General features: G+C 37.9%; 1 protein-coding gene across 1 annotated transcript in view; it reads left to right on the forward strand.

Annotated features, from left to right (window-relative positions):
- Positions 1-12,887, forward strand: part of LOC149021901 (Zn-dependent exopeptidases superfamily protein) — a 42,012-nt gene that overhangs the window by 1,686 nt on the left and 27,439 nt on the right. The window contains exons 3-4 of the mRNA XM_089150075.1: positions 1,239-1,477; positions 11,709-11,865. Coding sequence (XP_089006201.1) covers positions 1,239-1,477; positions 11,709-11,865 — 396 coding nt within the window. The remainder of the gene's footprint in view (positions 1-1,238; positions 1,478-11,708; positions 11,866-12,887) is intronic.

The following is a 12,887-nucleotide window of genomic DNA, read 5'->3' on the forward strand; positions in this document are numbered from 1 at the left end:
AGAACTTGCAAAAGATGTTGCTTTGTCCATTTAGTGAGTCAAGATGATGTTCTCAGCACATAAGATCTTGAGTTTCAACTTTCAAGTTGAAATTTTAATTATTGAAATATCATTTAAACTTTGTAATTTGAACTATGAAAATGTGTAATGTATTAGACTTGTTTGGATTGTGAATTCTCAGCATTAATGTATGACATGTTCAATATGCTATTTTAAGGTTTCCGTTCAGCATAGCGGTTTCCAAAAATTTTTCTTCATTAATCTGAGGTCACCGGTCTGTTCAGAAAGGCCGGAATATGTACAGAAGATTCCATCACCAAATGACCCCTGATAGGCTAATACCCCTCGAGTTGGGGAAGAAAAATTCCAGCAACTTAGTAAGATCTTGAGCCCTTTTTTGAGTTGGTGATGTGGCCCTTAAGATCAAGATCTTGAACCATGGTCTGCATGCAACTAAAAGACTTGTGAGGTATTGTAATCTTGAGGTGTCAAATTTGTTGACATTCGTCACAGACTTCCTTACCTCTTTCTCAAAACATTTATTTCGACAGTTGCACTTATAGTTCCCTCTATCTTGTTCTCTAGCCGAGCCCTGGAGAGATATTTCTGTGATAACCTTCCATGAGAGTTGTCTAGTTTTCTGGAGGATATGAAGCACATATTTCTAATTGTTTGCTTCAATGAAAATTCTATCCACACTTCGCTATGCAACTAAGTTGTACCATTGGGCTCAATTTAATGATTTCCTATTCTGACTTCTCAGTGTCACTGATAATTGAATGCTCACGCTGCAGTTGGCTCTGAACTTCAGTTTTAACTGATTAATCAACAGCAGATTGAAGACAATGCACTTTTTGATTAAATTCTGAGGTTTTCTTGTGTACGTATTGTTGTTTAATCATTTTGAGTTCTTTGGTTTGCTATACAAATTACTGTTCTGCTTATGACTTTGAGTTATTTTCCACATTTAATGTGGCAGATCCATCCCATTGAAGCAGCAGGAATGCAACCCTTGTTTAGCTGCTGCCTTTTTTTTTCCTTGGGGGGGGGGGGGGTTAAAACTATAATGCATGTGTTAGTTTTGTAATTGATGGTCATATGGTTTCTGGATACATTTATTTGTTCTGTTCTGTTCTACTTTTGATTTACTTATTTGAATTAGACTGCTTCATAAACTTCAATGTCGTTTATTTGCAAATTCTTTTTGGATTTTTCTCTTAATATTCCTTCCACCACAGTATGTTTTGGAAACAGCTGAGAAGATAAAGGAAGTAGCTCACTGGGAGGTTGATGTTCAAGTGGATTTCTTCCGTGCAACCTCTGGTGCAAATCTTCTTGCAACTGGGCTATTTAAGGGGAAAACACTTATTTATTCGGACCTTAAGCATGTTGTTGTGAGAATCCTGCCAAAATATATACTGGAAGCAGAGGAAAATGCCATTTTAGTTTCTTCCCACATTGATACTGTCTTCTCAACGTATGGTTCCCCATCTTTGCCTTTTTATTTTTGCTGGAATTCTTTTGGCTCATGCTGGTTCTGTTGGTCTTTACTAATAATTTTAGCATCCCAAGTAGTAAGGAAAGAGGAAAACCCAAATGATGGGGAAGGAGAAGAACAATATCTGAAATTAAATAAGAGTAATAACAGCTAGACTCCCCAACCTATTACAGACCTCCCTCCCTCTCCCCCAATCCCCACAGCAGCATTCCCTCATTTCCCCCAAAAAACCCCTTCAGCCCAGCCCCTCTCTTCTGTTTTTCTTCTTTTTCCTTTTTCTCTCTTGTGGCAGTGCTGGAAATTACAGATACTAAACCAGAAACTCCCAAACCCTAAAACCCCTAGACTCCCCAAACCCCTTACCCTATACCCACCTCCTTTAGGAAGCAAACCCCCTTCCTCTCCACTACCTTTGATCCCATTCTCAGCCCTCCCCCTTCACTCTTGATCCTAGAAAATTCTAGAATTCATCTTCTTCTCCAAACCCTGGAAACCCTAGCCTACTTTCATTCATAACTTTCAAACCATTCACCCAAACCATAATTCCCTGTAGGATTACCTTTCCCAACCCCTCCTTGACCTTCAACTACAACCTTAGCCCTAGCCATCCCCTAGAAACTCTAATTCTTATCAAACCCTAAATTTCGAAACTCCAAACTTGAAGGTTCAGTTCTGAAATTAAATTTACAGCAAGGTTTTGGACTGAATTTTAATCTTCCTGGTATTCAGCTTTAACTGAACCTAGCCCCCCATTTCCAACCTAGAACCTCCCTATTCAGCGCTAAACCTACAACTGCAGGGTATTTCAACCCTAGTTTTACTGCTGGTTCAATTGAGTAAGATTCTGAGGTTGGTGAACCCTAGATTTAGGATTTGCATCAATTATTAAATCCTAGACTTTGGGTTCACATTATATAGTCCCTAAAGCTTTAATTTGGCAAGTACTAGAGAAAAGAAATGTTGCAAGTACGTAGTTAAAGATATGTATAATGATTCAATGATAGGTATAAGAATGGTGGGGGGACAAGGTGGTGAATTCCCTATTACAGTTGGGCTACATCAAGGATCAGCTTTAAGCCATATTTATTTACACTTATAATGGATGATTTAACCAAAGACATTCAAGATGAGATTCCTTAGTGTATGCTTTTTACTGATGATATTCTTTTGGTAGGTAGATGCAAGTAGGGATTAATACCAAGTTAGAATTAGGGTTAGGATCTTAGTTTGATTTGGATCTGTTTTTAGGAATATCCCCCTTCCTTGTTGGATATGTTTCTATTCAACAGCCGTAATTATTGGCAAGAACTTATTGAATCCATTGTCTGGGCTCATAACAAATTAAAAGTAACTCCTGCTACTCTAGCCTTTTTGTACCAACTCAAGATATGCTCATAGAACTCTATGTATTAACAATCGAAAAGCATCGAGGTATTTTTGCAAATAGGTATAATCCATGGAATCAAAGAAACTGTCAAAATGAAAGAATTGACGATAATAACTGTAAGTATAAAAAGTATTAAAAAAAATAAAAAAGAACCCTATTTTTGTAGTTCTTATGATGCACTTGGAGCTTATCGACAAAAACAAATCAATTTAAATAGTTTTTTGTGGCTCTGGTTTCAATTAATGCATTTGGATAACATCCTTTTTTGATTGGGTATGGCATTGACCATTCTTGGAGCCTGACAATTAGTTAATTATAGACATTTTATTTGATGATCGTCTGGTAGATATACCAAGTTATCAATTCTGCTTAATAGCTTGTTTGTGCTGGCTCATGTCCGTAAGTCAATACTTTCATCTCGTTGCGTTCCTCTATATGCCCTTCTCTTTCCTTTTCTTTCGCTTTCTAAGCAGGGGTTGGAAGATACTCTCGTAAGTTGGTATCAGGTTTACTGCTTTAGGTATTTGCACCATGGCTTTCAACCTAAATGGTTTCAATTTCAACTAATCCATATTGACAGTCAAGGTCGTGTAATTAACACTCGAGCTGATATCATTAGCCGTGCTATCCTTGGTATGGAAGTTATGCATGAACGTAATGCTCACAACCTCCCTTTAGGCGCCTAGCTGCAGTTGAAGCTCCATCCATAAATGGATATGACTTCGATCTTAGTGTATAGGAGTTGTTGAAGGAGCAATACCAACCCTCTTGATAAAACAAGAAAAGTGGTATTGCTCCTTCATAAGAGAGCAACTCTAGATCAAAGGCTTTAAAGTTTAAACCAAGTAGAACGAAGACGTAGTGTCTAGCTTATAACTTTAATCATGATCAGACAGCTGATGAGGTGGTGAGACTTGATGAGGAGGAAATCCCACAAAGTAATAATATTAGGTACCCTGGCTTAACCATAGATAAAAAGGTGATATAGAGGATGATGTGTTGAATGGTTTGAGAACTCCTAACTTGTGTCAGAGTGACACCGCTAGTCTTTATTTATTATAATAATATGTAATACAAAAAGAAGAAACTCCCGATGTGGGATTATTACAAATATTATCCTAGAGACAATTATACCCTTAAGAATATTACATGTATTACTTTGGTTCAAGATCTTACTCTCGAGCAAGTTCTCACCACCCCCAAAAGCCGAGATCTCGGTTAAGATTTGGGCCTTTTTTGTGGTCAACTCGATGCCCAATCTCGGTAGGTTTTAGGGTCTTAGTTGTGTTAATACTTGGTAGTTAGCCTAATTTACGCCTTCTGAACACACTTGTGACCTTGGATTTGTGAGAAAACAACCCTAAGTAGAACTTTTAAGTTGATTGTATGCATGAAACTGAAATATTATAGGATTGGGAAATGCAAGGTTATACAACATGTAATATAGAACCTTTAAGATATATAAATAAAAAGCAAATATATCAAATACATAAAAAAAACTTAAATGTCTTCAAAATTATACAACCATTAGAAGTTTTATATAAGTCCTAATCTATAAATCGTAAGTTCATAAGACAAACATGAAATGAGATAAAAATTCAATCAAGAGCCCGAGCTCCACCACTAACTCTAGCATTAGCTCCAACACCAACTCCAGCGACACCACGACCATGAGGTCCATGACCATGACGTATACCAGCGGCTATACGTCAGCCCTTTTAACTTCATGAGGTGGGCTACCATACATTCCCTCACAGGAGTAGGGACAATAGTGCACATAGGTGTAGCACAACAGCCACCCGCTAAGTGTTGCTTGAATCGACGTTTCCTTTTATAGAGGGCTCTTCCGCAATAGTTGCATGTGATCCTCAGGCCTCGTGGATCCGCAGGGACCCCATGTTGCCACGCAACATTATTGTCCTCCATGCCCGTAAATAGAAATATCAAGCCACATATGCAATTTCAAATAATGGTAAAGACTTCAAGTACTAAAGTGAAATAATTAAATAATTTAAATTAGTTGTACACATGTGAAAGTCTAAATTTTGAATACTGAAACCTAATGATTGATTGAATGGTGGCCACATACGACTCCCAAGTCAAGGGGTCACTGTAGTATGTGTCATATCGGTGTATGTGAGCATGATATGTTGTCATGTTAGAATACTGAAGGAATAGAACTCTGGGGTAACCATCAATCATGGGTTAGTTCCATGAAAGCTGTTGCTAAATATATGGGTAGGGGTTCCTAAGCCATTTAGTTAATAGCCCACCTTTACTCCCATATACATACTCTTTAGGTGCAGGGTCTTGAGGAATAGCATGCCCTCTATGAGAAGAGTACCCATTGTAATCTGACTTGGTGGTGTGATCCTCGTATAGCAAGGTTATTAAAGCAGCAAAGCGACCAAAGTGATTGGGGCTCAGACATGGCGTTCAGGCGACTAAGTGTCGCTTAGGTGGCAATAAAGTGACCAAAGCGGTTTAGTCAATATTTTGAATATAACTACTTTTAAACTACTTTTTAATACAAATATTTTTTATGATAAACTAAAGTACTAAACAAACATTCAACAATCACATTCATAAAAATAAATAAATAAATAAATAAAAAACATTCAAGAATCACAATTATGAAAAATTATCCAAAAAAAGATTAAAAACATAACTTCATCTCATCAAGCATCATAAGATTCATAACAATAATTATGTAGTATGTACTATATCAGTAATCAATGTGAAAAATGAAAATGAAAGTAGTAATTTTACATTCTTACTTACCTCTATGATAGTGTGACGCCAAATAAGTGTCTTGTACTCTTGTGCATAGATCAGTAATTAGAATTGATGTATCCATTTTCCCCTTTTTTTAACCAAACAGTGTTGACATAATAAATTAATAGATCTCATTATTCTAATTTCCAAGTCATTGTTTATTTAATGATTCATTGATTATCAATGTTGAATATGGCTCATGCTTCACATTCTGTTGCCAATAGGCACTTTGGTCCTCGATTCCGAAATGGCTCACATATTTAAATTTATATAGAATAAATTATGATTTAAAAAAGAAAAAAGAAAAAATAATATGCACAAATTACAAAATGTAAAAACAACGGTTACTTTAGCATTTAGGCGGTAATATGGTGCAAAAGGTGGCAAAGCGGTAGTGCCCAAGCAAAAAAGCGGCAAGAAATCAGTCCGTTAGTTAAGCGGCAACAATTTAAGCGGTTCAAAAACCGCTTTGCCGCCTAGGCGTGCCTAGGCGGACACTTTAATAACCATGCCGTATAGGTACTCCGTTGTTTGCCAACTTTATTGCTAACTACCACTGTGACTATGATTTGTGCTCATGCTCCCTATGTCCAATAACAGACCTTGCATGCTCGCATCATTAGTCATATGCCCTTAGCCCGATCTGGTCTTCCTACTATAAGTCCGGGCGGGATGGGCACTGTAGTCCACATCGTGTATCGCATGGTTGAGTGGGACTCTCTGGTGAATCCAATCGGATCCGGTGGAGGTGACCCTCTTTGCTGACTAACCTAACTTCCACCAACAAAATTAACACTAGCCTAACTGCTTTCATAATTCAAAGGCTGATTTGGTCCACTTGGATTTGGAGGGATGGTATCATTGGCATCATCTGAGCTCCTACTAGACTCCACAGCATCAGTTGTAGCAGGTCGACTAGGTGGCTCCACAAATGGTATGCCTAGTCCTGTTGTAGATGCATGCACTTGACCCTCATCAGAAGACCTATGCTTAGCTAAAGCATCTGGGTCCATGACCATGACAGCAACAATAGTAGGATCTGGCTGCCCTCCTGGCCCATCCAGCATTGGGCAGCCTCAATCCCTAACCCACTGATATATGACATCATCATCATCCTTTGCGGGGGCTCGTGCAATATATCAGACAACTCTATCGGATCCCGAGTGTCATCATCCATATCTTCACGAATATACCCTATTCTCAACCTAATGTTATAATACACGTACACTAAATCCTCGAGTCTCTTACCCCCCAATCTATTGTGTATCTTACTATGGATGAGTGAGAAGGTGCTCTAGTTCCTCTCGTAACTAGAGGATGAGCAAGTCTGTGAGAGGACCTTAATTGCTATGTCCCTTAGATTTGGCACACTAGGTCTATATAGCACCCACTAGTCAGCTGCATGGCCAAATATAAGAATATGTTAGGCAAATAAATCTTAATAGTTAATGGTAGGTTGTTGCTCCCCTTGCAGATCACTATTTTGGTCCATTAGTAGTTGTTCCTGTTTAGTAACTCCATCTTCCAAGTGGGGATCTTTAGCAGAGATATTAGAGGGAATGTCCATTGGTGGGATTAAGACTAGAACCTCTTCACCAAACTCACTTTCCCCCTAAAGAGGTGCAAAGGAAAAGTAGGGAATGTTTTCTTGGAAAACAACATAATGGAAACAAGCACTCAGCAAGATGGTAACATTTGTGACCCTTCTGAGTGGCATGGTGACCAAGGAAAATGCGCCATAACCCAGTAAATGATGCTTTACCTAGTAAGACTTCAAGAGGACAACGGTGTTTTAAAACATGGGATGCCATTCTATTAATGAGATAGATAGCAGTAAGCACAACATCTCCCCAAAAATGAGTGGGACATGCATGGTGAAAATCAAGGATCTAGCAAGCTCAAGGAGATGTCTATTCTTATGTTTGGCCACTCAATTTTGAGGTGGAGTGTTAACACAACTAGTTTGGGTGAGTAATGCCACAATTAACCAAATAAGATTGAAACTCCCCAATCATATATTCAGTCTCATTATTGCTATGAAAGACTTTTACAAAGGCCCTAAACTGAGTACCAGCCGTTTAATGAATTATTTGAAAATAAGAGAAAACATCACTTTTTTGGTGAAGCAAATAAAACCACATGTTCAAGACATCGAGTGCAACAATCAATAAAAGTACCTACCCAACGGTATCTAGAGGAAGAAACAACACGAGAATTACCCCAAACATTTGAATGGAGAATAGAAAATGGAAATCTACTACGATTATCAAAAATAGGATAAGCATGTGAAGTTTGCTTTGTGAAAATGCGAGCATCACAATGAAAATCATTCAAATTACAACGTTTGACCAAGTCCGGAAAAAGTTTAACTAAGGTAGATAAAGGAATGTGGCATAAACAACGATGCTACTGGAATAAAGTAAATAAAGCAAGAATAGTTGGACTGGAGTCCGTAGTCAATGCTAATGGAGAACTATCCAGCATGTAAAGCCCCCCTTGCCGTTTACCATTGCCAATCATATGCCCCGTTTCTAAGTTCTGAAATACACAATGAGAAGGAAAAAAATGTTATTTTGTAGTTCAAATCCTGAGTGATATACTAATGGACAAAAGATTAGTAGAAAAATTAGGAATATGCAAGATAATTGTAGGGATGGGGAACAAATGGTGGATCTTTTCCTAGAGACGAGAGAGAGACTCATTGGCAATACACACAGTATAGTTAGGGGGAACATAGGAATATGAATGAAATAAAATGGAAGAATCGGTTATGTGATCGGTTACCCCAGAGTCAATTATCCATGAAGAACTACTTGAGGACACACTGCGACAACCAAAAGTACCTATGGAAGGATGAGGCTCAGAAGAGTTAACCATGGTAAAGGCAACACTGGCATTGGAAGGCGGCGTGGAAGAGTATACTTTGAGCTTGGTCATCAAATGAAGGAGATGTTGGAGCACATCTATTGAGATAGGTGTTGGAGAACTAGTATCATCCAGATTGGCTTGATGAGTAGAGGCCTGAGAGTTGCCTCCCTTGGTTAGAATTCCAACCACCTCGATTGTAACCGGCTAGTTGACCATGTAACTTCTAGCATTTGTCCTTTGTATGACGCTGACGGGCACAATATTCACACTTCATTAGAGCTCGAGAAAAATTACCAGAATGAGTCTGAGAGCTTCCCATATCAGCAACTAAAGTAGATCTTTTCGGCATTTGAGTATGAGTGAGTACAGTTTTGCAGCTCTCCTCCATATCTACCATGACATATACTTGCTCCAGGGATGGAAAATGTTTCCATGAGAGGATGTGAGCACGTATCTAATTGTACTCAATGTTAAAACCTGCCAAAAAATCATGAACATGGAGCTTGGCTTCCCACTTTTCATAAGTGTCGACATCCACAACTGAAAAGTGTCGACATCGACAACACATGTTGGAGTGAATCAGCCATAAAAGTATCATTTGATAATACACATGTAGAGTATTCTAATATTAGGCAAGATAAGCTCCTTATACTCTAAGTCTATAAACTGATGGATCTTCATTCGGATCATAAAGCACTCAGGATCATTCCCAACCTTAGCGTATGTGTCTTTGGCAACTTTCCACGCGGTAGCAACATCAGGAAGATGAAGATAACTTTCAATAATAATGGGTTCAATAGAATTGAGTAAAAAACCCATAACTAAACAATCATTTGTTTCCCACTTGTTTTGTGTTAAACTTGGTGTTGAAGGCTTCAAAGTACCATGAAGATTACTTATAATGCACCCACCGCAAGAGACACTGAGCAAGAGGATCAAAGATAAATAGTCCCGTTGAGTTTAATAGAGGTCATCTGCAATGGAGAGAAATCATGATTATAAGAAATTGAAACATTTTCCGTATCAGACAAACTAGAAGGGGTGGAGGTGACAGAATTAGAGGCCATCACATGGAATAAGATAGACAATCAATTAGAGAATAGAGATTGGACCAGAATGGGATAACTAACCCTTGGTAGGAAAAAAATGCTCATCTCCAAGGGGAAGGAGTCATAGTAGGGAGGGGAAGGCTTAAGGAAGGTTGAAAAGAGGTGGTGGTAATGATTGCAGGTTCGCGAGGTCCCTAAAGGGATCCCAGGAGTAGGGCGATGCCCTAGTAACCTTGTTGGAGGTGTTAGGGTGACTGGTAGCAAACATCGTAAGTCCTAGGACTAAGCAATGGTGGCGGCAGTGGTCCCAAGACTAAGTGATGGTGGCGTCGGCGGTCCTAGGACTAAGCGATGGCGGCGGCGATGGTCTTGGGCCCTTAGAGGGGTTGGTGATGGCTATAGGACATTGAGAGAGAGAGGCAGAAGGGAGGCAGTGGTGGTTTTAGGGACTTTCAGAAATTTCTCAAATCCATGGGTTTGATACCATGTTGAATGGTTTGAGAACTCTTGACTTTGTCAAAGTGACACTTCCAATCTTTATTTATAATAACAATATGGCAGACAAAAAGAAGAACTCCCGATGTGGGATTATTACAAATATTATCCAAGACAATTCTACCCTTAAGAATATCATCTATATTACAATATGATGTTTCTCAAAGAACTAAAATAAGATGGATGAAGTGGAGAGGTATGTCAGGGGTCTATCGTGATCGACGTATTCCTTTAAAGCTCAAAGAAAAATTCTATAGGACTGTCATTCAACCAATTTAATGTATGGTGCAGAGTGTTGGGTTGTTAAAAAGCATCATACAAATAAAAGCAGTGTAGTAGAAATGAGGATGCTAAGATGGATGATTGGCAAAACTAGGAAAGATAAGGTAAGGAATGATCATATTAGAGCTAGTTTGGGAGTAGCTTTGATAAATGATAAGCTATGAAATTGTCGATTGAGGTGGCACGACCACATTCAACGGAGGCCTTTGAATGCCCCCCATACGAAGAAACCATTTAATCCAGATTGAGGGAATTGGAATGATAGGGGTAGACCAAAGATAACCTTAAGAAAAGTGGTGACAAAGGATATGCATAGTTTTGGCCTTTTATCTAGTATGGCCTCAAGTAGAGCTCTGATTGGAAGGCATGGATCGATGTAGCTGACCTATTTAGTTGGCCAAAGGCCTGTGGTTGTTGGAGTTGTTGTACTACATATCTTCTTAGTTAGTGTGGTTCACGTTTGCCAGACGTGTGTATGATCTGCTCTATTTTCATTTGAACCAAGATCATGAGAAAATTATAAATGGACCCCTGAAAGGAAAGAAAAGTGTCTATTGAAGTCTTGCAGAGATTTATCTATTTCTGAATATTCTTGTACCAAAGTGGTGCTGCTTCTTGGGTTGTCATCTCTAGTTTGTAGTTTTTGAAATTCTAGAATAAACCTTTTAACATACCAGATAGTGTCATCTGATTGCCTTGATACATTTATTCACAGTCTTGAGTCTAGACACATGTTCCTAATAATCATCTAAAAGCAATCCCAGTAGAATTGCTATTGGATTAAATAGAATTTTTTATTCAAAAAATGACGCAACTAGAGATTAATTATAGATTGGTCAAACGTATCCTTTAATTTTTGTAATACCTCCAAAATTTCTAGTTGTAATTTCTTTTTTCCTTTTCGATAAAGTCCATGTCTTTTATCAATAAATAAAATTATTTACCATATTTTGTTAAATATACAGTATAATGCCAACACTGATTCTTTTGTTGGTTTCAGTTTGTTTGGGTTGAATGAAATCATTTATGGAATTTCATGGAAGACTGCAGGATATAGGTTTTTAACTTAACTAGAGATTAAAATAGATGGAAAACAGAATTAAAAAGCTTTTGGCTTTGATTAGAGCAAGCATCCTGGTGTCCATAGAGGGCCAGGGGTGGCAGCGTTGCATCCATCAGCCTTACTTCCATACTCCAATCGAGCTTAAAGTTCCTAATTTTAAAAGCTAACAACTTGCAATTTTACTTTATCCATTCTTCAGGTCTATGTTTCCCCTTCTTTTTCGTGTAGTTTGAGTGGAATTTGCATTTAAGTTCTCATAGCTTCAGTATATTCTTTCTGTGTGACTTTCAGAGAAGGAGCTGGAGACTGCAGTTCATGTGTGGCTGTTATGTTAGAGCTTGTTCGAGGGGTTTCTCAATGGGCTAATGGGTTTAAGAATGCTATTATATTTTTGTTCAATACTGGTGAGGAGGAAGGTCTGAATGGGGCTCATAGCTTTCTAACACAGGTTTGATGGATTTAAATTATGCATTAGTGTTCTCTGTCTTTTAATCCCCGTCTTTTTTGTGGTAACTTTATCTTGATGGGGTTTTACTTCTTTTTAAGATACCAATAACTTACCATAAGGATGCAAAAGTTGTTTTTTTTTTGGTTTGGGGAGGGGGGGGGGGGTGCATTGATTTAATTGGATCCTTTGTATCGATTCTCTAGTTCACGAATATCAATAGAATGGGAAATTATAGTTGGATTTGCAGTCGCATAATTTGAAATTTATAAAAAAAGGATTCCTTTTCAATCTCAAAGTTTGTTTCTTTGTTTCTTTTTATTTTTTTTAATTATTTAAAACACTTGTTTGTGTTCAGTGACTAATCTGTTTTGGGTTCTAGGTGGATGCCTTTTTTGTATTTTCTCTCTCTTTAACATGAAACTAACTTATCAAAAAAAAAAATATATATATATATATATATATTTATATATATATATATATATATATATATATATATATATATATATATATATATATATAAATAAATCTGTTTCTGCCTCCATTGTAACAGCAATAATATCAAATGTAAGACCCAGTACCCAGTATAGTGATTGTTTCAAAAAGAAATATTGTTTCTGACAATACAAGTCAGTAATTGTGACTGTGAAAATGATATTTTCTTCTGGAAAACTATCATTCTGAGTTAATCAATTGTTCGAGATGCTATGATTGTGTACTACAGCTCAAGTATACCTCATCTAGTAAGGCCAACTGAGGAAAACTCTCCTTACTTTATTGAAAGCATTGTGTGCATGAATCAGGTTTTGTATTTGCCCATTATATTAATGAAATGTAGTGCTTGCTTTGTAGGGGTGAGCCTTGGTGCAATGGTTGGTGAACCACAGTTGTAGCCTAGGGTCAAGGCATTGAAACAGCCTCTCAGCAAAACTTGCTGGGCTAAGGCTGCGTAGGAAAATTGCCCCCTGGGCTCTACTTGTGCGGAAGCCTTTGTGCTGGGTTTGCCTGGTGTCAGACTTCAATGA

The sequence above is a fragment of the Hakea prostrata genome, chromosome 3 (genome assembly GCF_041222555.1).
Source record: "Hakea prostrata isolate BN-2017 chromosome 3, UWA_Hpros_2, whole genome shotgun sequence".
NCBI classification, from domain to species: Eukaryota; Viridiplantae; Streptophyta; class Magnoliopsida; order Proteales; family Proteaceae; genus Hakea; species Hakea prostrata.